Consider the following 25,399-nt stretch of genomic DNA (forward strand, 5'->3'; position numbering starts at 1 on the left):
ACGGGCCCGCCCCCCACGCCGCACACGTAGAAAGTGCGCGCGCACTCACGGAGCGCCACCGGCGCGCAGGCGCAGGGTGCGGGGTGGGGCTTGACCTGCAGGGTTCGTGGCGGGAGATTCCCTGGCAGCCAACGCGGTATGATGGGGGCTCAGGGGCCACCTTGTTCCCCTCGCGCAGCTTCTCCTTCCCCTTTCTTCTCTGCAGTAGGGGAGGCGCTCTCGGGGAGGGGTGAGGACAAGCCATACTGGGCCCAGGGTCAAGTGAGAGGGGTCCCCCGCTTCGCGAGGCCTCAGAGCTGGACCCTCTAACCTCCTATTTGCCCAGGGCTGCATGGTGCACGCCGCTTCCTCCCACGCCCCCTCGATGCGCTCACCTGCTTACCCCGGTCAGGGAGGTGGAGCCTCGGGGAATGGGAGCTGCGGTCTAGCCTGGGCCAAGTAAGTTAGGTCGGTTGCTCTGGCGTGTCTCCTGCAGTTTATCTGCGCCTCCTTCTCCCACTGGGTCTGGAGATGAGTTTGCTGGAAGCTTCCTCAGTGTAAAGAGGGAGTCCTTGCTTTCGCTTGGGGCAGGCAGAATTACTCCTCAGGTCCAGGGGATTCCCTGCTTTCTCGGTTCACCCAAGACCTCACCTAGCAGGGGTTAAGACTGGGACGATGGAGAGGTGGACTGCCTCTTTTCTGTATGTCACCCCACAAATCACGATCACAAAGACAGGACAAACACCACCTGTTTAATTGCGGGTTCTTAAAGGGAACAGAGGGAAATACTGCTTTCCACTGTGCGTAGTAAGTGAGCTTTGCCACGCTGAGACGTTAAGGGACAGATTGTGTAGCGGTCACAAGAGCTGAGACGGAGTCACCTTGGGTTGCTTGGGAAATGCTGGCACCCAGGGCCTTGCAGTCACGGCTGGACACTGCCTATCCTGGTCAGTGTGTCTGCTGTATTTGGATATTCAGCTGCCTGTTTGTAGCTGTAAGGTTCGTTCTGTTGAAGTGTCTTTCAAACACTCCCATGAGTGACTTGAAAATCATTTTAGTAGATCATGGCCATCATATGTGTGTGTGTGTGTTGCACTTAGAGTAGGTATTGTGTGTTGGGACAAGGGCACACTGTATTAGGTGTCTTATACTGTTTGTGTCAGAGAAGTTTGGAAAAGCATTGATCTTTGTATGCCTCTCGATTTTCTTGGCTTGAGCTTTCAGTCAGTTTAAATCTTCTGAAGTTGCAGTTGGTGAGTGGCTAGCAGTGGGGCTTGCCTGTCTAGACGTAGGCAGGTGTTCAAGGCCATCCTCAGCTGCTTTGGGAGTTTAAGGCCGGCTTGAGATTGCCTGAGACCCTGTCTCAACAAAACCAAACCAACATACAAAAATCCAAACCCTTCCCAAACTGTGAGAATTTTGTTGGAGGTAAGGGAAAGAAGATGGAGGTGAGGTTGTCACTGTAGACAGCTTAGTGGCAGAAGTCTGTAGGTCTGGGTTCTGAGAAGTTGTGTTGGAGTAAACAGTTCTTGGTGAAAAAGGATCTGTTATGTTTTGGCGTTACCCATTTTACCCACAGGGGTTCTTGGATGTGTAAAAAGTACACACCATCTTGGTTTGGATGTTCCTAGAACAACAAAATTCACTGACAGTGGGTATCTGGAAAATGGAAATGGAGGCCATGCTAACTTAGTTTGGGGACTTCTAGGGATCACTGGAAGATGTTTCTAGAATTTGACTATTTTAAAAAATAATACAAGTGTGAATCTGAACCTCTGTGGGAGACCAGCCCCTACACTTATTTACCCCAAGGACTCTTGAGGGATGAGGGATGAGAGACTTAGTTAGAAATAGAGGGAGAGAGGAAACACAGGATAGACTGGAGTGAGCCTGGATCCTTATCCACCGGCCCAGAACTGTATTCCAAAGGTCTGTTTATAACAATGCCAAGGGGTGGAGTAAAAGTCCTCCTCCTTGCTAGTTAGACCCTTACAAACACCTGCTAGCCAGGCCCGTGGTCCAGTCACCCTCCCATGCAGTCTTGCTGGGTACAGCCACTAGGAAACCTAGGCTCCAACCAACCTCTGGGTTCGTCAGGCCATTTTTAAGTTGGCTGTTGTCTGAACACGGTGCCTAGAATCTTAGATGATGCAAAAATCCTCCCTCACCCCCATACAGGGATTTTCTGTGCAGCCCTGTCTGTCCAGAACTCACTCTGTAGACCAGGCTGGCCTTGAACTCAGAGATCCGCCTGCCTCTGCCTCCCGAGTGCTGGGATTAAAGCAAAAGTCCTGTGAAGATTACCTTGGTCTGCTCCTGTGTTTGACTGTCACAGGTGGATCTGCCCAAATGTGTTTTCAAGTTGTTCGTGACTTGGTTCTGTGGGAACTTGGGAAGGCCTCAAGAAGTCAGATTATAGTTTAACCTGTATTTGTTTGTTTGTTTATGTGAGACCTTGGCTCACGTAGCCCAGACTGGCCTCAGACTCATGATCCTTCTGCCTCTGCCTCCAAAGTGCTGGGATTAAATGGGTGCACCTCCATACCCGACTCCATTCTTCCATTTAGAGGTTGAAGGTTTATCTGATATAATTTTACAGGTATGTTAACAATGATAGTCAGTGTTCAAGAAAGGATTGTGATTCAGGGCTCATGGTATTGTTCTGAGTCACGAAATGTGCTGACCCAGAAGGAGAGGTCAGTAGCTTATTATTCACTAGGGAATCAGGGTGGAAGGCCCCCCATCAAAAAACTCTTAAAAATCATGTCTGCCCTTGCAAAGACAGGAAATACTTTCCTGTGTCTCCTCTAAGCTGAGAAGCACTTTGAGGATTTGAGATGAAGGAATTGGTACTGCTGCCTTGTGAAGGAGGAGTGAGCCAGGAAACAAGCTGCCTTCTCTGGACCAGAAGGATTCCCAGGTGGTCCCTCACCCGGGCAGCTCTGCTCTACCCAACGACCCCACTTGTCCACAAGTCATTGAGACCTGGAGAAGTGGCTTAAAGGTCACTGACATGTCTGACAGATGAGTTCTGCCGGGAGCATTTCCTCTTTAGTTCTAACCTTGCTAGCCCACATTCCTCTGGCTACCTGACTTCTTCTCCCTGGCTTCTTGCCACTGACTCAGTTAAGTCTTCATAGAAAGTTAAGCCTAAGATTAAAAACTGTGGACCAAGCTGATAAATGAGTTGTTCAGTGGCAGCTGTAGAAGAAATAGATCTTCATATTGTTGAAGGGAGCTGTGCTTCTTGGTAGTGGTGCTGTGAAAACTCACACCTGGGTAGAGTCAAATCGGCTTCTGTTTGCCCTGGGCTGTGCTGGGTGTGGTTATTACTATTGTTGTTATTGTTATTATTATTGATAGGATTTTACTATGTATTCCTGGCTAGCTTGGAATTCAGTATGTATAGACCGGGCTGGTCTTGAACTCACAGAGATCCGCTTGTCTCTGCTCCCAAGTGCTGGGATTACAGGCATGCACCACCAAGCCTGGCCTTAGTTGTCTTATTTGTTTTCTTTTGGAGACAGTCTAATTTAACTCAGGCTGGCCTTGAACCTCTACGTAGCTGATGTTGGACTTGAACTCTTGATGTTGACCTTGAACTCTTTATCTTCCTGCCCTGCCTCCCCGGTATTGGGATCACAGGTGTGCACCACCACAACAAAGGCAGGTTTTTATTTCTTGAGTTTTTAAAAAACGTGTGCCAGCCTTTATACATAAATGTGTGTGTTGTGTTTGTTTTTGGTGAAGTTTTTTAGTGGGTAGACTGTATCTGAGCCATACTCCTGTCCTACAGGGCGTATGGGTAGGAAGTCTGAGCTCTGGTCTGGACTTGGTTGCCTTCTTACCTGGGAGGGGTGACAAGCAGTAGTACCATTTCTGACTTGGTTCCTCCTCCTGCAAGATGGTGCAAGTCCTCAGCTGGTCCAGCCTCTTACACTTGCCTGTTCTTATTTGTTTTTCTGTTTCCTTTGGGTGCCTAGGAATGAAATCATCAAAGAAAGCACTCTGGTGTGGATACTTTGAGAATTGCAACATATTAGACTTGTGTGAGGTTAAACTGTATACACAAAGTAAACTTCCTGAAAGAGAATGAGAATCCGCAGGTAGGGAAACAGTAACAAGTGTTTAAGCAACAAATACAAGTATTTATTGGTCTAGAATGATGGGAAGGGTCTTTTTCTGATTCTTCAAAGTGCCCAGGCCTTTGCTTTTTTCCTGCTATTCATTTGATTTGTTTTATTTTTGGAGACAGGGTCTCTGTAGGTGAAGCTGGCCTGGAATTCCCAGGCTGGCCTTGAACTAAAAGTGACTCTCGGTTTCTCGGTCCTCCTGCCCCTGGTACTAGAGATTGAACCCGGGACATCAATGCAGGCCAGACAAGTGCCTCTGCCTTCAGAGTGCTGGGATTGAAGGTGTGTGCCACCAGGCCTGGCTTGGAAACAATGTATGGGTCTGTGATACTCAGTATATGGCGGCATACTTGTGTAGAGGGCTGCTCTGCTGGTTACTTTGTACAGTTCAGCACCCTAGTAATACCTGGAAAAAGATGGCTGAGCAAGGCGGCAACATGCTTAAGCGCAAGTCTGAGCAACTAAGTCTGCTACCCAGCACCCATGTAAAGGTGGAAGGAGGGATCTGACCCCATAGTTGCCCTCTGCATGTGCACCATGGCACTCATAATAACAGATAAATACCCTCAAATACTGGTGTTTTCTTTTCTCACAAAGCATACCAAGCGCAGATGCTTCCTTAATTGCTCTTCTAGTCCCTAGTATGAAAACTACCTACCCCCCTAAAAATAGAAAAGAAAGCTAGCTAAAGATGAATCCCCTAAATCAGTGGTTCTCAACATTCCTAATACTGCAATCCTTTAATACGGTGCTGACCCCCAACCATAAAATTATTTGTTACTACTTCATAACTGTAATGTTGGTACTGTTATAAATGGTAAATATCTGTGTTTTTCCAGTGATCTTAGGTGACCCCTATGAAAATGCCATTTCATCCACCAGGGGTCGAGACCCATAGGTTGAGAACCACTGCTTTTTTTTTTTTTGTGGTGACCCCCAACCATAAAATTTTTATTTTTCTATTAGCAGCTTGATACAGTACAAATTCTTATCCTAATAGTGAAATGTTTCACTGAAGCTTGCCCAGTGATGGAGTAAAACCAAAACTTATTATAAGCCACAGTCATGCTAGGGTCCCCCCTGCTATGTAGCCTCCCTGATTCTGTCTGTGGGTTGCAGTCTGATTGAGAACCACTGCTCTTAAACATCCGCCATCTGGGTGCATGAAAAAAGTCAAAACACACAAGCTCACAGAACGTGGAAACTGGGCTCCACATTGAACTGCAAGTCAGTCTGTCCACTTGATGATTCCTGAGCGGTAGTCATGTGTCAGTGGCTCTCTACCCTAGAGTACTAAGCAGGGCAGGTATTGGGCCTGCCTCCATGAAGCATGCATTCCAGTGGGACGTGCATGTGATAAGGCTAGTGGACACCTCACCAATGTGTCTCTGCAGCACAGTGGAGAGTTAGTTGAGTCTCGATGGGAAAGGGGCATGCCTCTCAGACCTATTAAATCATCTCCACCCTGCCCTGTGAAGGAGAGGTTGTGATTCACACTCTGAAATGGGAGGATAGTGATCGGAGTTGACCAGGAAATCACATGAAAGGCTGCCTCTGGCCCTGGAATCTTCCAAAAAACCCGATTCCATCTGAATTGAGTGTTGTAAAGGAAGAAATACTGAGGACTGCCGGGCAAACACAAGGCTAAGGAAGAGACCCAGCATTCTGTGTGCCCAGGTCTGCCGAGCCTCCGGTCCTGGGTCTGCAGGGTGGACTCATGCTAGCAGAGAATGTAAAAGCTTCTCAAGAGTTTCTTTGACGTCCATTGCTGTCTCGTAGCTCCGGAGCGCTTATTGAGTGATGTGGACATTGTCCCTACTAGACCGGGAGATGCTTCAGGGGTCTGCAGACAAAGCGTGGACTTCCCCCACCACTAGCACCACATTGTCAGCAGGGAACTCCTAGAGGGGTTGCCTGTGGGGTTCCCATGTCTCATGGAGGGGGGTGGGGTGGTGGTGGTGGTGAACAACTAATTCATTCATTGCACTCCTGTTCTTTGGGACTTAAGATCTTTTCCCAGTATGGGAGGAGCAGTTGTCTTTTGAGGAATAAGGCATATAGATGAGGTCTGTGACTGCCTTAGGGCCACAGGAAACTGCTAAGTCAACTGGGGTTGAGGTCAGAGGTTATAGTCACTGTAAGAGTGAGAGTAACCATGGGCCTTCAGAAAGTCAAAGTCTTTCCTGGAGGCATGACCCCTGTGCTTGAGTACAGAGTCCCTGCCTTCCCATTTCCTGTGGTCATTTGAGATGTCCTTCTAAGTTCCTGAATTTGGGGTAGTAAGTGGCAAGGAGTAGAATGTGAAGGGACATCCAGAATTACCCAACAACCAGACCTAATGGCCTGATGTCCATAGGCCTGTGATCCCAGTGACCTCAGAAGCTGAGACTGAAGGATGCCAAATTCAAGGCATGTCTGGGCAGTTAAATGAGGCTGTATCTCTGTGGTAGAAGGCTTGCCTAGCATTTTTGAGGCCCTAGGTTCAATTTCTGGCTTGGCAGGATCAGTCTTGGGCTGAGATGTGGCTCAGTGGTAGGTCACTGTCCTAGCATATGCGAGGGTCGATCCCCTCACATACTGAACATTATCTCAGTGACATTTCCATCAGCACGGGATACAGGGGTGTCCCTGTGTAGATGGGGCTGCAGCTCACTTGGAAAAAATGGCTTGGGACCAGGTCAGACTCAGTAGGCAGAGAGGGGCATGGGTCACAGGGCCAGCTGAAAGCAGGTGCTAAGTGGAAGCCTGGGCCCGTTGTTTAGTAGTTAGAAGGATCAACTGTGTGGGCTGCATTCGATTCATTTTGAATGTCGAAGGAGTCCCTTTCCTCTGGGAGCGAGCCTGAAGGCCTGCTGGCATCAGATGGCACAGCGTGGTTGGGGTTGAAAGTGCAGGCTGGCTGCCCTTCAGAGCTGTGGTGGTTTTGTACCCATTTTTAGTTGTGATTAGAGCATGAGCCCTTCTTGCTGCCTACACTACAGATTGTCTTCAGAACTTAGATGGGGCCTGCGATGTCACTCAGCTGTGCAGCGCTTGACAGGCTCAAGGTGCTGTGTGCAATCCCAGCACCACTGAACACAGCCAAACTTTGGGTCGGATTGAAGAGAATCCGCTTCACCTGGTATTTCAAGTCATTCAGCAGGCAGGGAGGTGCCCGTGGATCAAGTAGACATGTAATGCCGTTTTTTGTTTGTTTGTTTTTAAGTTTTTGAGATGGAGGTCTATCTATATCACCCTGGCTATCCTGGAACTTGCTATGAGACCAGGCTGGTCTCAACCCCTGCCTCTGCCTCCTGAGTGCTGGGATGGAGGCATGTACCAGCACACCAGGCAGATGTCAGTATTCTCGATGGAAGTAGAGCGTGTGAACAGTTGGAGAAATACTTGAGGTTGCCATAGCGGACTAGTGTGGTTCAGATTTCAGCCTTGTTACTCCTCACTGTCGCCTTGGTCAAGTTACTTCTCTGGCCTCATTTGTGTGTGTGTGTGTGTGTGTGTGTGTGTGTGTGTGTGTGTGTGCGCGCGTGCGCGCGCGCGCGCGCGCGCGCATGTGTGTAAGACAATGAGGTCAGTAAAGGTGTGCACTGCACAGTGATGTTTCAGTGAGATGACTTTAGCTGTAACCGCCACAGCAAAGGTTCATCAAGAAAACAGGGACCCAACAACTCAAAGCCTGAGGGGTGCTGAGGGAGGTCCTGAGGCCGTGGCTGGTATGGTTCTGGTTCTGCCCTTGACTGGTTGTGGGGCTCTGTCTAGTGCTCCGTGTCCCTCAGTTTCCTCATCTATCCGATGAGATGGGAAGAGGAAGAGAGCCGATAGGCATGAGGCGTCCAGCCTGTGCTGGGTACTCTGCATAGCTCACTTGCCCAGGATCTTCGCGTTAGTAAAGCTGGCCTCTTCCGTTGGTCTCTGTGTGTCCGGTGCTCAGGGTTGCCTAGGTTAGCTGCCAACTGCTGCACGTTTTCTGATCATGGAGTGGGCCAGCACTTCACAGACGTCCCAAGGAGAACACTGGGTGATGGGATTTGAGGCTAGGCGCTAAGTGACAGGCGTTTGTGGAATGCCCAGGTATTTCTGTGGAAGTGACTGGTGAATTCTCTCTCACCTTTATTAAATAGTCTTATCTGAGGCAGGCATGTGGAAGCCTCCCTAGGCAGAGCTGTGTGTAAATACTCCAGTGCATAGGCACAGCTCTGGGGCTCTTCAGTGGTGCCCTCTGCGGCCAAGTGTCTGGGTGGAAGAGCCGGCCTGCTTACAGCTGGGATCCCCGTCGGTTGGTGGCAGGGTTTTCCTTGCCATGACGCAGCGATGCTCGTGCCCTACGGGACCTGTTGACTTCTGTGTGACCAAGTTCTGTGAACTGGACTCCTGACTCCGAGGTGCTGTAGCTCTGTCTCCTGTCTGTGGAAGTTTTTCCATGCCACAGTGCTGTGGGGGAGACTCACCCAAATATAGACTGGTCAGTGCCTTGGCAAGGGCGGGCTTTGGCTCTACTTTGCCGACCTTGGGCTCTACAGGTGTCCTGGCATTCATATTTGGGGGAAGAGTGATATGTGACAGGTGACTTTGGAAGCTACTTAGATCATTGACATTGTACCCCCCTCTCAGCACTATGGATTGGACGCAAGGTGTGTGTAAGCACACTACCACTGAGCTATATTCTCAACCCTTCTAAAAATTTATTTTATTTCATGTGTACCAGTGTTTGCCTACATATATGTAGATCACAACATGTGTGCCTGGTTCCCAAAGAGGCCAGAGGGATGCCTGACCCCTGGAACGGGGTTACAGACAGTTGGGAGCCACCGTGTGGGTGCTGGAACCCGAACCCAGGTCCTCTGCAAGAGCAGCTAGTGCTCTTAACTACTGAGCCATCTCTCCAGCTCCAAATTTTTGTTTTATCTTTTTTTGGTTTTGTTTTTCCAGACAGGGTCTCATTATGTAGCTGGCTGTCTTGGAACTCTCTCTGTAGACTAGGCTGACCTCGAACTCATAGAGATCCGCCTGCCTCTGCCTCTCATTGGGATTAAAGGTGTGCACCACCGCCGCCTGGCTTGTTTTGTCTCTTAATTTCTTTGAGACAGGGTCTCATGTAGCCCAGGCTGGCCCAGAGCTCACTACATAGCACAGGTCTTGAACTTTTCATCCTCCAGCTTCAGTGTGCTGGGATTACCGGTGTGAGCCACCATACCTGGCTTAACAGTTTTTAATACAGGATCTTGGTAAATTACCTGGCCAACCTAGAACTCTCTCTGTAGTCTGGCCAGGTGTGGAATGTGGTCCTCCTACCCAGACTAACTGAGATTGCAGGCCTGGTTAATGTGCTTTTCTCCCAGAGTGCTGAAGTGGGTTTCGGAGGGCACGAAGGTGTCAAGGTGTTCAGTTTGGGGGCCCTCTTGGGAAGTTGTAGCTAGCTCAGGTGTGCTGAAGGACTCCTGTAGGGCTGTCAGCATTCTGTCTGCTGGTCTGTTACAGTAGAACTGTTGAGGGCCAGCCCAGCTGACCCCCGTGGGAATGTGACTCAGCAGAATTGGGAGCTGGAGTTGTCTAATCATCATGTAGCATTCAAACACTAAGATTCGTAGTTAGTGACTAATGAACCTGTGCTTCCGTGTCCTCTCCCACACAGGTCCCCATGTAAACAGGCTCTGTCCCTCTCCTGCAGGTTTGCCGTCTGGGGATCCCATGGCTGTCCTTACTGCGCTCTGGGGCCCCCTTGCCCACGCCAGCAGAGCAATCGGCCACCACTGCTTCAGGTAATGCTTGACGTCTTGTTCTTAAGAAGTGTCCCTAGGTGAGCCTGCTGCCCTGACTGGATCCTGTGGTGACTAGAATGGGAGAGGAGACTCAGGGAGGTGTCATGGGCCAGTCGGAGCTGGGATTTGGTCAGCACGGGGAAGGGCTAGGACATGCAGATTCTAACTTGGGTGCAGGAAAGCATGGCCTGTGATGGAAGCTGTCTTCAGTCCCTGCCAGTTCCTTAGAGTCACAGCTCTTGATCCTGTCTGTCATTTCCAGGGCTTTAGAACACCTTACATTAAAAAACAAAAATATCACTGTGTGTGTGTGTGTGTGTGTGTGTGTGTGACAGACAGACACACACACACACACACACACACACACACACACACACACACACACACGAAGGGAGAGAGAGAGGGAGAGGTAGGTAGGTATTTGGGCATGCAGATATCACGGTACACATTTGGAAGTCAGAGGACAGCTTGCAGAAGTTGCTTCTCTCCACAGTGTGGCTCTTAGGGATCCAACTCAGGTCATTGGGCTTGGTGGCAAGTACCTTTGCCTGCTGAGCCAGCTTCCTGACCCCAAACTTTACTTTTCTTCCTTCCTTTTTTGGAGACAGGATTTCTTTGTGGAGCCATGGCCCTCCTAGAACTAGCTCTGTAGACCAGGCTGGCCTTGAACTCACAGAGATCCGCCTGCCTCCCAAGTGCTGGGATTAAAGGTTTGTACCACCCCAAACTTTTTTTTTTTTTTTTTTTTTTTTTTTTTTTTTTTAAGATTTATTTATTTTGCCTGCACGTATTCCTGCAGGCCAGAAGAGGGCACCAGATCTCATTACAAGTGGTTGTGAGCCACCATGTGGTTGCTGGGAATTGAACTCGGGACCTCTGGAAGAGCAGTCAGTGTTCTTAACCACTGAGCCATCTCTCCAGCCCCCAAACTTTTTTAAGTTCAGGACTATGGATTGAATCTTGGGTTTTCAGCCAACCCTCCTTTACGTTTATTTTGATTTTCGTTGTTTTCATGTGCTTTATTTATAGAGTTTCACTACAGAGCTGTAGCAGGCCTGGATATGTCCATGTAGACCAGGCTGGCCGTCTTCCCTCTTCTGCTTCCTGAGCACTAGGGTTACAAGTGTGGGCTGCCAGCCGTCCGCTTTACTCTTTGATTTTGAGACACGATCTCACTAAGTTTCCCAAGCTGGCCTTGAACTCTGTGGCCCACATTGACTTTGAACTTGCCATCTTCCTGCCCAGTCTCTGGCAGGATTGTAGTCTTGCATCACAAAACACGGCAAAATTATTCTTTAATCACAAAATTGCACCGTTCTTGTCCGCACATGCTTCTGTACCAAGCCAAGACGGCCCCACCGCAGCCACAGCGCCTTCCCCTTTGAGATCCCGTGCTACCCGTCTTTACTGCATCCTCAGAGATGAGTGAGAATAGCTCCCAGTGCAGAACAGTTCCCAAGGCAGGCCTCAGAACGGACTGTGAACCGCTGACTCTGAGAACGGGCAGGTGACTCAGCGGTAATGGTGGCTGCCACAGGCCTGGTGACCTGCGTGAGTTCCGTCCCTAGGACCCACGTGGCGGAAGGAGAGTACCAGCCCCTGTAAGTTGTCCTCGGACCTCCACACGTGTGTGCCTGTGCACACACAAAGTAAAGAAAAGGAGTTTTTAAAACGAACATGATGAGTATAATCGTAGAGCGGTGAGCGGTTAGGTGAGTGCTTGTCAGGTCTGAGGAGAACTGTCAAGGAAGGAGGTAAAGGCACCTAGAAGGGAGTTTGTGAGGACCGCGAACTCGGGACCTGAGTTTGCGGTGTGTAGGCGCACATTGGAGAGATCTCTGCAGGCTAAGTGGAGGCTAAACAAAGGAGCGACCTGGCCCAGAGGTGGAATCACTTAGCTGGAACCATGGGGCGAGGCGAGTAGAGAAAGGGTCAGAGACCGGGGGATCGTGCTGGAGAAAACCCCACTTAGGGTGAACATCAGGAGATGGAAATCCCAGTGGCCAGACTGGATCTGCTAGAAATAGCCTTCTGTTTCTGAAAAGGAACGGGTCTGGGGGGTAGTGTGCTGCAAGCCGTAGCTCTGTCTTCCCACTTTGGAGGCTAAGGCAGGAGGATCACTTGCTGTCAGGAGTTTGGGCAACCTAGAAGACCCATCTCCAAAGGCAAAGCCAAGCCCCTTTGCTAGCGTTACGAAGTTGTTGCCTGGACAGTGTCTAGTTTCTGCCGTGTTGTGTCAGGGATCTCTCAACCAGAGTCTCCGGGTTCCAGACTCCATGAGAGCAGGGTAGGGCTGCACCTGGAAAGCAGGTTCTGCAGGATTGGCAGGGGTGAGGCTGCCTGTAGAGATTCCTTTAGCTCTCCTCGCCTTGCAGAAAGCAAAGGCTGCAGGTGAAGTAGTCCATGAAGTTTGTTGTTGGAGAAAAATAGGAGTCTTGACACCCAGTAGAAGCTCTTAGTTTATGAAAGCGGGTCTCACTGAGGAAAACAGGCTGGCCTCAAGCCTGTGATCCTCCTGCCTCAGCTTCTCAAGTGCTGGGATTGCAGGTGTATGCCAGCACACTGTCTGAGATGTTCTCAGTTATAAGGAAGTCAGTAGTTAAGGCTTCACAAACCCCTGACTTTATTTTGGGTCCTGGGTCATCCGTGCTCAGCATGCACATGCGTGTCTATGCATGTGGCTAACGTGCACCTTCCAGCTCTCTGAGACCTGTGTCCTGTGGCCCAGAGAGGTCTGTGTCACAGATTCTTTTTCTCTCCCTCTAGCACCTCTGGGAGCCTCGGTGCCATCCAGAAGATGACTCGGGTGCGTGTAGTGGACAACAGTGCCCTGGGAAACACCCCATACCATCGGCCGCCTCGATGCATCCACATCTATAACAAGAGTGGGGTGGGCAAGGTAGGCGATCAGATTTTACTGGCCATCAGGGGGCAGAAGAAGAGAGCACTCATTGTGGGGCATCGCATGCCTGGCTCCCGGATGACTCCAAGGTTCGACTCCAACAACGTGGTCCTCATCGAGGACAATGGGAACCCTGTGGGGACTCGAATTAAAACACCTATCCCATCCAGCCTTCGCAAGAGGGAAGGCGAGTATTCCAAGGTGTTGGCCATAGCTCAGAACTTTGTGTGAGCAGAGTGGCTCTGAGCCACGCAGGCGTCCCTTCACACTGGTGACATGTCCTGGAACAGAATAAATGTTTTAATGTGTGTTTTCTTCCTATGCTGTCTGAGCTGTGGTCGTGAGGTGGGTAACAGAGCAGTCGAACGCTGGTCTCCTCCCTAGACCCCAGGGATGCTCTGGGCTTGCTTTACAGCCTTGCGTCCATGCGGTGATTCAGTGCCTGTTTCTCTTCTCTTCACCTGTCGATCTCCTTGTGGGGAGTAAGGACTCTTAGTTTCTTTAAAAGAACCTTATCAACTCACAGAGTGTTTTGTTTAAGATACTGTGGGGTTGGAGAGATGGCTGCTCTTCTAGAGGCCAGGTTCTATTCCCAGCACCCAAATGGAGGCTCGCAACCTTCTGGAACTACAGTTCCGGTGGATTTGATGCCCCCCGCTTCTGGCCTCAGTGGGTACATGTGGTACACAGACATGCATGCTGGCAGAACACTCCTGCACATGAAATTTAAAAAAATAAATAAATTAAAAGATACTATAGCGACTTACGAAAGTATCTTCTTGGTGTCTGAGGGCCGATGATGGGGATTCACAGGCTCTGGGTTCAGACTGCCTGGATTTGAGTCACAGCTCCACCCCTTGCCACCTCATAACGTTGGACAAGTTGGTTTATTTTTCTGAGCCTCCGTGTCCTCACAGTATGCATGACAGTGGTGCCCACACGATGCCATTGATACGAAGATGGAAAGGGCCAGTGCCCGTGGTTGCTCAGAGCGATCCCTGGCTCTTTCCTGTATCGTGACTGCATGTGCCAGTTCCAAGAGAACAAAGGTGAGTGAAAGCAGGTGTGGTTCTTGTCCTCCTGGCACTCAGAGTATTTATTACAAAGGGAGTCCACAGAAACTCAGTAATTCCTCTAACACACGCAGTGCCCAAGTGTAGCAGGGACTTATCACGAAGGGTTAGGCCTTCAGTAAGGTTGGTGCTGTCCTAGAGAAAGGGTTGCCGGCCTCTGCTGCTTCTAAATTGGCATTGTGATAGAAGCCCAAGTGAGGGTTACTTGAGGGGCTGGGGGTGGTGTGGATTGGGAAGGAGCAAGAGGGAGCCTCTGGGCATTGGGAATGTGTTAGACTTCGCAGTTGATGAGTGTTTATATCTGTGAATAATTAATGAGCTGTGCGCTCATGTCTTTTTTTTTTTTTTTTGGAGCTGAGGACCGAACCTAGGGCCTTGCGCTTTCTAGGCAAGCGCTCTACCACTGAGCTAAATCCCCAACCCCCACTCATGTCCTTTTAAAGGAGTAGGGATTTGCTAGGGAGAAAGGGGCCTGTGCACAGGCCCTGGGGTAAGTACCAGGGCCTTTAACATGTGAGCCTTTGGGGCCACTTCACATCTGGCTATAGCAAGTCAGGAGAGGAGTGGACCTCCATTTACTCAGGGCCCCATGGCCGTGGGAAGGAGACTTTTCTTATCCAGATATATTAAGATGCATGTGGTGGGTATTCAGGGAAGAGGAGGGAAGGAGAGTTGGAAGAGGATAGACTGCAGTAGTCCTGTAAGATGCTACCATGAACTGGCAGTGGGCTGAGACGGTGACGACCAAAGGTGAACTGGGGTTTCTGGATTCCACTCATGAGGAACACTGAGCTAGGGGGCTGCTGGAGAGGCCTGAGGGTCCGAGAGGGAAGTGGTAGTGGGTAGGTAGTTAACTATGCCTCTGAGGCACCGAGCAGGTAGCTGAGTATAGTCTTAAGTTATACACTAGTGCACTGTGAGACATCCAGGGATGCAATATTCCAGTGCTTCTCGCAGCCCTTGGGTTTGCAAGCATTGGCCCCATTGCAGGTGAGGACAGTTTCAGAGGCCAGGTCTATGACTTCCCGTTCAGAGTCTTCCCCTAACAGCCCCGACTATTTTTACTGTTGCTGAGGTCTCTCTGTCTTGACTCCCACCAGCTGTGATCCTGCAGGCTGCCATTTTGATTCTCCTGCATACCTCAGGGCAGACCGTGGTGGTGGTGGTGGTGGTGGTGGTGGTGGTGGTGGGCACTGTCTGCCTGAATACAAACAGCAGACACTCAGCTTGTGTCTTCTAGCCACGGTGCCTCCTGTGTCTCCTGCTCACAGGGCTCCTCTGGCTAAGTTTGCTTCACGGGATCCTGGGTATTTGGGGAACCTGCCCGTCCCTCCTGCCCGTGTGCCCGGACTGGTGCCGTAGGGCTGCTCTAGCGAGCTGTAGGAGTGGGCCAACTGTGGCGGAGCACCCGCCAACACCTTGCTGTTTTGCTGGTGTGTTTGCAGCCTGGCAGCTGGGACTTAGTGGGCTCTTAATTCCCTGCTGTCTCTGCAGCTTGGAAGGTGGACTGGTGGGGGTGGGGTGGATGAAGCCTCTGTCTTGGGGCAAAGGAAAGCAGTGATTGTCCTCAGCCTGACATAACCTGCTTTTGCCTGGACCTTTGCTCTTGACAGGACAGCTTGGCCTGAGCTACCTTACAGCTGCTCTGGCCATTTGCTTAGCCGGAGTTGGTCCCTCCCTCTGCCCTGTCATGTGTTTTCAGGGTGCTGGCTGCTCTGCTGCGCCCCCTCACCTGCGTCCTGGCTGTTGAGGCTCACCGGTGTCCTCTGAGTGGCTCTATCCTTGCTGTCCCCTCTGGTCTCTTATGGACTTAAGCGCACTCCCAAGGTGTACAGTGCTGCCCACTGGGAGCCTGTGGTTTCAACACAGCCGAGTGGCCGGGGCCTGTGACGCAGGCCCGTGTAGCACACTGCCCAGAATAGCCCGGCCTTGCCGCCCTTCCAGCTCTCCTATCACTTTGCGAAGGGAGATCTAATTGGCTGCCTCCCCCCACCCCACCCCCAGTGCCCACAGCCAGCACTTTCTTTGCCCATGAAATATTTATAATCACAGATTATGTTTCCGCGGGAGTGTAAGCTTGCTTTTGTTTATTCCCCTTCTGGGCCCCTAAGAAGCCGCATGTCCGGTTTGCAGCCTCACTCAGCCTTCCAGGGTCACCGTGGGCTTCACTGCAGTGTCTTTGCTGGTGTCCTGCCCACCCACAGTGTGACTCTGCTACAGAAGGACTGTGGTGGGAAAGGCATCTGCGGTTGGAAACCTGTCCCCAGCTAGCTCTGTGTCTGAGCACAGGCTCGGGCTGGAGGGGAGATGCGGCTTATCCTTTGATGGCTTGGTGCTCAGGAGGCCTGGATGATTGCTACATTTCACAGATCCAGCCCGACACCGTAAGCCCTCACCCCGGCCACCTTGAAGGATGTGCCCATGGCTACAGATCGGGACCGGGCCAAAGCGTGTGCAGAGGCTGCCTTTCCCTGACACTCTAGAAGTCACCTGTCTCTGGCGGGAGTGTCAGGTGGTCCATCCCGACACCCCCAATGCCACCAACTCTGCCTCCTGCATGGCCTCTGCTTCCCACTTAGCCTCTCTTGGCTTTTTCATGTTCCCTCATGGTCCTTGGTTAGAGAACTTAGAATGTCTCTCACTGTAGCACAGACTGGCCTGGAGCTCCCTATGTAGACCAGGCTTGATCTCATGGTAGTCCACCTGCCTCAGCATCCCATGTGCCGAGATTACGGATGTGTGGTGTTACGCCCAGCTCAGGCTGAGAACAGTTTTTGGTGGAGATTGCACTATATTGGGGTCAAATGCGTAGCTGAAATTGTACTCGTAGCTGAAATTTGTAATTCAGTCTTCAGGAAAGAAAGAAAACTGGCCTTTTGTTTTATTTTTTCCCACCTGTTTGGCTGTGGACCACTATTTTGTTCTCAGCCTTGGAAACATTTTTGCCAAACTATTTTATCAAATATGACTCATTTCCAGTGTATCTGGTCTTCCTGGGATGAAAGGGATCATGGGTTTGCTTTAACACATTCAGGGTAGTGATGACCCCTTGCCATTTGCTTGACAGTCTGACAGGCCATCTGTCTCCTTGGACACACTACAGGCTTGCTGAAAATGGAAAACTGATTTTGAGAATTTCACAAGAGCCCTTGCATAATTGGGATACCCTTGGGTATTATGAAACCTGGAGTGGGTGAGTGATGGAGGCCCAATGTTTACAAACCAAATAGAAGCAACCCTTGCTCACCCAGGATGGAGGGTTCAGCTGGCCATTTGTCCCTTGTGTCCCCCCAGTCCTGCTGCAGGCTTCCTGTTGATTTCACCATGCTTCCCCAGAGCTGCCTGGGAGAAGGAGGGGGTATCTCTCCCATGCTAACCTTGGCACTGGCTACCACACCTGGCCTCCAGGGGATTTGCAGCCTGGAAGTGGACTGTACTGCCCTTTCGGGGTTAACCCAGCACCTTCCTGGCTAGCCACAGCTCATGTCCAGAAAGGGGTGGGCACATCGGAGCCAGGGAGCAGTGCGTAACCACACCAGTGTTCCGTTCGTAACAAACAATAACTGAGTTTGCCACCAGCTCTGTTCAGGGGTGTGGGGAAAGAAGGATGCTTAAGTGAAGGTTTTAGGGTTCTTTGTAGAACCTCTTTCTCCAGGACAGATCCCTGTAATTATAGTCTTGTGGTTCCTCAATTATCCCGAACACTCTTTGCTGCAGACTTCCCAGCCAACAGGCATCCTTTGTATTTAATTTGTTTGCAGAGTTTGTGTGTGCATGTATTTATTTTGTTATGCATAAAAATTAATTTTTGTTCTCTTCATAGGGTTGTATGTTTTGTGTTTTTAAAAATATTTATTTTTACTTTATGTTTATTGGAGTCCAGAAGTGGTATCTGATCCCCTGGAGCTGGAGTTACAGGTGGTTGTAAGCCATGGGTGCCAGGAACTGAACTCGAGTCCTTTATGAGATTCCCTTCGCTGACAAAATACCCAAGAGAAGCAGTTGAAGGGAGGAGAGACCTCGTGGCTCGTGGTCTCGGGTCGTGGTCAGATGCTCCACTGCTCGCGGCCTATGACGAGGCACGGCAGGAGTGCATGGAAGAGGCCGCTAACCTCAGTGGCTGCAGAGAGTAAAGGGTGAGCTCCCGATGTCGCCTGCAAGCACACACCTCCCATGTGACTTCACTTCCTTACACCAGGCCCTCCCAAACAATGCCGGAGCTGGGGACCAGGCTTCCACACAGGAGCCTATGGGGACATTTGAGATCTTAGTCTGCGAGGATTTGGAGTTTTCCATTTCAAGAGTTCACGCTCAGGGCCTGGGATGGAGCTCAGTTGGCAGAGTGCTTGCCTAGCATGTGTGAAGTCCTGGGCTTGGTCTCCAGCACCGTAAACCAAGTGTGGTGGTGCTTGTCTGTGATCCTGGCTCTCAGGAGGAGGAGGAGGCGAGAGATCAGGAGTTTAAGGTCATTCTTAGCCACACCGTGAGTCTGAAGCCGGCTTGGGCTACATGAGACCCTATCTTAAATTTTTCCCCCCTTTAAACCCAGTGCTTAGATGCAGAGGGGGGGCCTTTCTCAAGGCCCAGGTTTTATCAAAGTCATCTGACCTATGGCTTGAGGACAGTTTATTTCAGACCAGAGCTGAAGTCTCAAGACAACAAAAAGTCCCAAAACAAGTAACAAAGCCCTGAGGATAGGACTAGCCTAAGAAGCTGAACTGGTTAAAAAACAAACCAAGGCTGCTTATGAGGAGGTGAGAGCCTGGTATTCAAGAACTATTATCTGGGGCACAGTGAGGCAGGGCCGAGTGTGCAGTGATGGACAGGCAGGAGGCAGCAAGGGGTTTGGGATGCTTGTGGAGACCTCCTCTCTGAGCCCGTTGTTCCCCACAGCCTGGGACAGCACAGGAGGGCCCCCTCGAGGCTTTCTCTCCCACCTAGTCCTAAGTCCTTCCTCATCTGGACCCCCTGGCTTCTGAACAACACAATTGCAGGTCCTGCCTTGCACTGCTCGTATCCCACAGGGCTTTTGTCTAGGGGGTTGTAATGGTTAATCTCACATGTCAACTTGTTGAGATCTAGACTCACCTGGGAGACGGGTGGCTGGGCAGGCCTGCAGTAGGAGATTATTTCGTAGGAGATTATTTCGATTAGGTTAGTTGAACTGAGAAGCCTGGCCACTGTGGGTGAAACCGTTTCTGGGCTGGGAACCTAGACTGTAGAGAGAAGTTTGCTGAGCGTGTGAGCATAAGCGTTCATCATTCTCTTTCTTTCTTTCTCTCTTTTTCTTTCTCTTTCTTTTTCTTTCTTTCTTTCTTTCTCTTTCCTTTTCTTTCTTTCTCTTTCTCTTTCTCTTCTTTCTCTGTCTTTTTCTTTCTCTTTCTCTGTCTTTCTCTTTCTCTCTTTCTCTTTCTCTTTCTTTTTCTTTCTTTCTCTTTTTCTTTCTTTCTCTTTCTCTCTTTTCTTTTCTTTTTTGAGACAGGGTTTCTTTGTGTAGTCCTGGCTGTCCTGGAACTCTCTCTGTAGACCAGGTTGTTCTCAAACTCAGAGATCTGCCTGCCTCTGCCTCTTGAGTGCTGAGATTAAAGGTGTGTGGCACCATGCCTGGCTGAAGCCCCGATTTTAAAGACAGAAAATGGCCAGTGAGATGGCTCGGTGGGTAAAGGCGCTGGCCATGAACCTGACAACCTGACCGGGATCCCCGGGAGCCACATGGAAGAAGAGGAGAATCCTGCAAGTCGTCCTTTGACCTGCATACAAACATGCACACACCACATGGATACATGAATGTAGAAGAACATTAATGAGGGCTAGAGAGATGGCTCTCAGTTAAGAGCTCTTTGCTTCCCAGAGGACCTGAGTTCAGGTCCCAGCACCCAGGTTGTGTGGCTCACAATCACCTATATCTCCGGCTCCCAAAGACCCTGCGGTCCCCTTGCCCTACTTCATGGTGCTTCCTATACCCCTTGGAGTTTGGCGAGCCCCCTGGCTACAAGCTCAGTTTTTGTCCTGTTCACTACTGCTCTGTCAGATATTCAAAAGCCCCAAGAGCTCCACGTTAAGATTACGGCTCCATATTGTCGGTTGTTTTTCACTCTTTTGGTCTTTGATCTTTTACTCTTTTAGGGGTCTGCCACCCAGCTCCCAAATAAATCACACACAGAGGCTTATTCTTGGTTATAAATGCCCAGCCTTTAGCTTGGCTTGTTTCTAGCCAGCTTTTCTTAAATTATCCCATCTACCTTTTACCTCTGGGCTTTTTCCTTTTCTTACTTCTGTATATCTCACTTTCACTCTTACTCCGTGGCTGGGTGGCTGGGTGGCTGGGTGGCTGACTGGCTGGGTAGCTGGCCTCTGGCATCCTCTTCTTATTCTCTTGCTCATTCTTCTTTTCCTCCCAGATTTCTCCTTCTATCTATTCTCTCTGCCTGCCAGCCCCACCTATCCCTTCTCCTGCATCACTATTGGCCATTCAGCTCTTTATTAGACCATCAGGTGTTTTAGACAGGCAAAGTAACAGAGCCTCACAGAGTTAAACAAATGCAACATAAAATAATGCAACACATCTTTGCATCATTAAAACAAATGTTCCACAGTATAAACAAATTAATACACCTTAAAATAATATTCTACAACACCATATCTCTCAGGCTGGACAGATGGCCCAGTGTCTAAGAGCATTTGCTGCTCTTGTAAAAGACGTGGTTTCGGTTCCTAACACTTACGTGGTGGCTTACAACTGCTGGTAACCCCAGTTCCAGGGGATCCAATCAATACCCTCTTCTAAACTCTGAGAGCACCAGGAATGTGTGTGGTATGCATACGTGCAAACAAAGTGCTCAGTTTTTTTTTTTGGGGGGGGGGGTTCGAGACAGAGTTTCTCTGTGTAGTCTTGGAGCCTGTCCTAGATCTCACTCTGTAGATCAGGCTGGCCTCAGACTCACAGAGATCCGCCTGTCTCTGCCTCCTGAGTGCTGGGATTAAGGTGTGCGCCACCACTGCCCGGCCTGTGCTCAGTCTTTTAAAAAGAGAGAAGATTAGGACTCTCAATTTGTTTATATATTTCATTTATTTGTTTGTTTTGGGACATTGTCTTGTACAGCGCAGGCTGGCCCCAAACAACCTGGGCAGGCCAGGATGTCCTTGAACTTCTGATCCTCTTGTTTCCAGTTTCCAAAGGCTGGGACTAGAGGTTTGTGTTAACTGGCTCTTGGACTCCCAATTTAAGAGTCTTCAAACATTGGTCTAGCATGGGGTTGACATTCAGACATTCACAGTGCTAACAAGTACCTGTGCTGGGCAGGGCTGCCCATTTCCAGATAGATCCTTACCTCCACAGACTGCCCTCACTGGCTGAGTGCCTCGGGCTTCCTACTCACGGGGCGATTTCCTGTGCCAAGTCTAGATTGATAACTCGGTTAAACCGGAGTCTGCATTTATATGCAGAGAATCGATGTGTTTCTTGGAGAGAACCTTTGATAATGTGACATTTTGGCTTTAACTTTGATGTCTGTTCCAGGACGAGGTATGAAAAAGGAGCATTAACTGAAAGCTACACCTCGCACTCCTTTCTCTCTTTTGAGGTAGGGTCTTACTCTGTGGCCCCAGCTGGTCTGGAACTCATTTAGTAGACCAGGCTGGCGTGGAACTCACAGAGATCTGCCTGATTCTGCATCCTGAGTCCTGGGATTAAAGGCGTGTGCACCACCAATTTATACTGTCTTAAAAAAATAATTGTGTCTGTGTGTGCCAGTGCATCCCACCACACATGTGGACAGGTTTTAGGAGTTGGTTCTCTCCGTTCACCATGTATATCCCAGGGATTGAATGTAAGTCATCAGGCTCTGAGACAAGGGCCTGCACTCCAGGAGTCATCTTTCTGGCCCTGCCTTGGTCTTTTGAGACAGGGTTTCATGGAGCCCATGCCAGCAAACTTGTTATGTAGCCAGTAATGACCTTGAACTCCTGATCCTCAGCATCTACCTTCTAAGTGCTGGATCACAGGGGTGCACCACTGCGCCCTACTGTAACTGGTTACTTCCTTCTCCAAATTTAAATACTGTTTCCTGGCTTCCACTGCTTCTAATTCCATGGAAGTTACTATGACCAAGTGTTCACAGTGAGGGGAAAGAGGGTTACGAGGTGGCCCATGGGGCACCTGCTTCAGGGAGAATGGTGAGGGCAGCCATCACCTCACGCTGGGTGAGGGTCTGTGTGTCAAGTGGGTAGGAGGAGGGGTGGGCACATAAACTGACTGTTTATATGGTCTTGGAAGTTAATCAGCAGTGCCCCTCAGGCAGGGGCCATACAGGAAACCAAAATGAAGGGGAGTTACACCAAAGGGAAATGACGTCATGCTACCACAAACTGGATTCAGTGTTCTTCCATTCCAGGAAGATGTATATATGTATGTATATGTATGTATGTACGTATGTATGTACATTTTCACTGGTGACAGAGTCTTCATAAATAGCTCTGGCTGGCCAGGGGCTCTATGTAGAGCAAACTGGCCTTGAAATGGCTGTAGTCTTCCTGCCTCAGCTACCCTGGTGCTGGGACAGTCCTGTGCCGTGATACCTGGCTGTAGGATGTTGCATGTGGACAAGGATTCTCACCTTCCTCCTCCAGCTTGTTTTCCCCCTTATCTCCACCCAGAAGGCTGTGGAATAAACACTTTTTTTTTTTTATGTGCATTGGTGTTTTCCTCCATGTATGTCTGTGTGAGGGTGTCAGACCCCCTGGAACTGGAGTTTCAGACAGTTGTGAGCTGCCATATTGGGGGGGGCTGGGAATTGAACCTGGGGCCTCTGGAAGAGCAGCCAGTGCTCTTAACCACTGAGCCATGTCTCTAGCCCCCATAAACAAGTTTATTGACAGTCTAAAGTTGGTGTTTTCATCTTTTAAAAAATACTTATCAGCCGGTGGTGGCATGTGTCTCTAATCCCAGCACTCTGGAGGCAGAGGCGGTCAGATTTCTGAGTTTGAAGCCAGCCTGGTCCACAAAGTGAGTTCTGGGACAGCCAGGGCTACACAGTGAGACCCTGACTCAAAACAAAACAAATAAAATTGAGACAGGGTTTCATGTGTACCAGGCTGGCCTTCAGCTTGGCTGTGTAGCTCATAATAACCTTCACCTTCTGATCACCCCGTCTCTACCTCATAAGTGCTGGGATTACAGGTGTGCACCCCATGCCTGGTTTCTGAGGTACTGGGGATAGAACCCAGGGTCATACATACCAGGCAAGCACACTGAGAACCAACTTCAACCCCACATTCTGCCCTTCTATAGAAGGAGCTCCTACAACTCCACACCCCTGTTCCTCCATCCTAGGGCTCCCATCTCTGCATGCTGTAAGAGTGTTTATAAGAACCGAGCAGCATGCTGTACCACCAGTTCTCGGGAACAAGCCACGCCTCTCTCACCCTGAATCTGTAGCATATACTACGCATACATACTTAGCATATATTGAGCAGGAGCAGAGAGGAGAGAGCAGTCTGTTGGATGGAGGTGGGGTGCCGTTTTGGCATTTTACATCATCCAAGTAATCCTCGAATTGGTGCTCTGATTGTTGTATGCCTGACGTTAGGAGAGAACCCCAGGCTGGCCAGAGCTCAGGGACTCCTGGGTAATGGCAGGCCGGGTTCCAAATCAGGACCATCTGACCTCATAGCTCCTGCCCTTTCAACTGCACTGCCCCGGGTTGAAGTGTTTCTTGGTAAGTTTCCCTCCCCAGCAATTGAAATTGTTTTGTGGAAGTATCCTTTGGATGACCACCAAGAGACTTGCAGTTGCTTCCGGTTGCCTCTTAGATTATCTTCTAGTCTAAGCTCTGAAGGCCACGCTTCCCCATGGGGTGGCCTCCCGGCTCTGCTTCCTGTCATCTCTCATTTGGCCATCCACTGTGGCCGAGGAAATGGGCCCTCTGCCTTCCTGGGGCCTGTGCCCTGTGTCTGTTCACCACCAGGCTCTCAGGACCCAGCAAGGAAATGGGTCTCCATGTTTGTTGAATAAATAACCGAATGAAGATTGTGAGCCTTCTCCCATACCAGGGATAGGTTAGCTCTGTCTCCCCGAAACCCATTCCTCCTCTCCGTAAACCCCAGGCCACAGAAGCCAGTTAGGTGCTGGGTGAGTGGTTCTGTTCAGTGGTCCCTGCAGTACTGAGTGGAGTTTAGCCCTACTTGGGGACCTCTTGTTGGATCCTCCTTTCTCCTGCTCCATCCCTAGGATTTCTGCCTTTAATTCCCCGCATATGCCCAGTATGAGCTCACAGGTGGCACTGTGTCCCTTCCTGTCTGGGGAGGTGACCGATCATCCTACAGAATCCTGCTCAGGTTTCTCATCAATGAAGTTCTGTTCAACAGACACTTGAAGTCCAGGCTGAGTGTCTTAAATAGCCCCTCAGGACCCTGTCCATGCTGCTCTGTAATGGGGATGCTGAGCAGCAGCTTGGAGGACAAGAGAGAAGGGCTACATTTGCCACCGGCTTCTTTCCCCCTTCAGGGCTGGCCGCAGTCCTCATCATATCACAGTACTCTACAGACAAGTGCCTACGTTGCCCAGGGGCTGGACCGCAGGGCCATGCAGTGTCCATACTGGTGCACACCTCTGAAAACACCCCGTTTGTTAAGCTGCCCACAGATATTCCAAGTTTGTCCCAGAGGGGCCCACCTGTTGCCTGCTCCGCTCTTGCCTGATTCGAACATTATATGCGTCCAGTGGGCAAGATAGAGCTCTGCCTCTAAAGGAGCTCCTGGGAGGGGCTTCCCTGCCTGCACGGACATTACATTCTGTGATGGTGTTAAGGCATCAATCGGTACATACAGCAGCCTTCAACCTGGAAGAACAAGGAGGACTTCCAGAGAGGATGGCCAGGGTGGAGGAGACTAGTCAGAGTTAGTCAAGTGACAGTGTTGACTGGCAATAACCCTCAATCCCAGCCAGAGCCACAGATGTGACCGTGAGTGGGCTGTACTGAGACCTGCCTGTAGTTTGTGGTTCATAGTGGTGATGGTGAGCTGGCAGAGGCGGGCCTGTGGGCTGCATGAGGGCTGTAGCTCTGACCATTGTCGTCTGGCTTTATGCTCATGGCTGGCACACACCTGTGGGTCCCAGCACACCAGAGGTGGAGGCAGGAAGACCTGGAGTTCAAGGTCATCCTCGGTCACATAGGATATTCAAGGACAGCCTGGACCACAAGAGACCTTGTCCCGAAGAAAATAAGATGGGCTGGGCGGTGGTGGCACACGCCTTTAATCCCAGCATGGGAGGTAAAACTCAGATGGCCTCTGAGTTCAAGGCCAGCCTGATCTACCAGAGCAAGGGGCTACATAGAGAAACACTGTCTGGAAACGCCAAGGGGGGGAATTGGGGTGGTGATAGGTATTTAGCAGTTTGAGGATACTTGTCATTGTGGAGTCTGCCAGGCAGCCAAACGCTGAAGGCAGCAGAAGCTAGTGGAGACCCGAGTGTGTGTCGGGAGGCACTCAGTACGTCAGGAGAATTCGAGGGACGGCCCAGGAGTGGAGCTGGGACAGGACGGGCCTACTGGGGAA

The 25,399-nt window shown here is 50.2% G+C and overlaps 1 protein-coding gene across 1 annotated transcript; it reads left to right on the top strand.

The window, feature by feature from the left end:
• Positions 1-48: 48 nt before the first annotated feature.
• On the top strand, positions 49-13,091 carry Mrpl14 (mitochondrial ribosomal protein L14). Its single transcript, XM_059282015.1, has 3 exons — positions 49-136; positions 9,778-9,868; positions 12,635-13,091. The coding sequence occupies exons 2-3, from the start codon at positions 9,798-9,800 to the stop codon at positions 12,999-13,001; spliced, it is 438 nt and encodes a 145-aa protein (XP_059137998.1). The 5' UTR covers positions 49-136; positions 9,778-9,797; the 3' UTR covers positions 13,002-13,091.
• The last annotated feature ends 12,308 nt before the right edge of the window (positions 13,092-25,399 follow it).

This window comes from Peromyscus eremicus, chromosome 16_21, assembly GCF_949786415.1.
Source record: "Peromyscus eremicus chromosome 16_21, PerEre_H2_v1, whole genome shotgun sequence".
Classification (NCBI taxonomy): Eukaryota; Metazoa; Chordata; class Mammalia; order Rodentia; family Cricetidae; genus Peromyscus; species Peromyscus eremicus.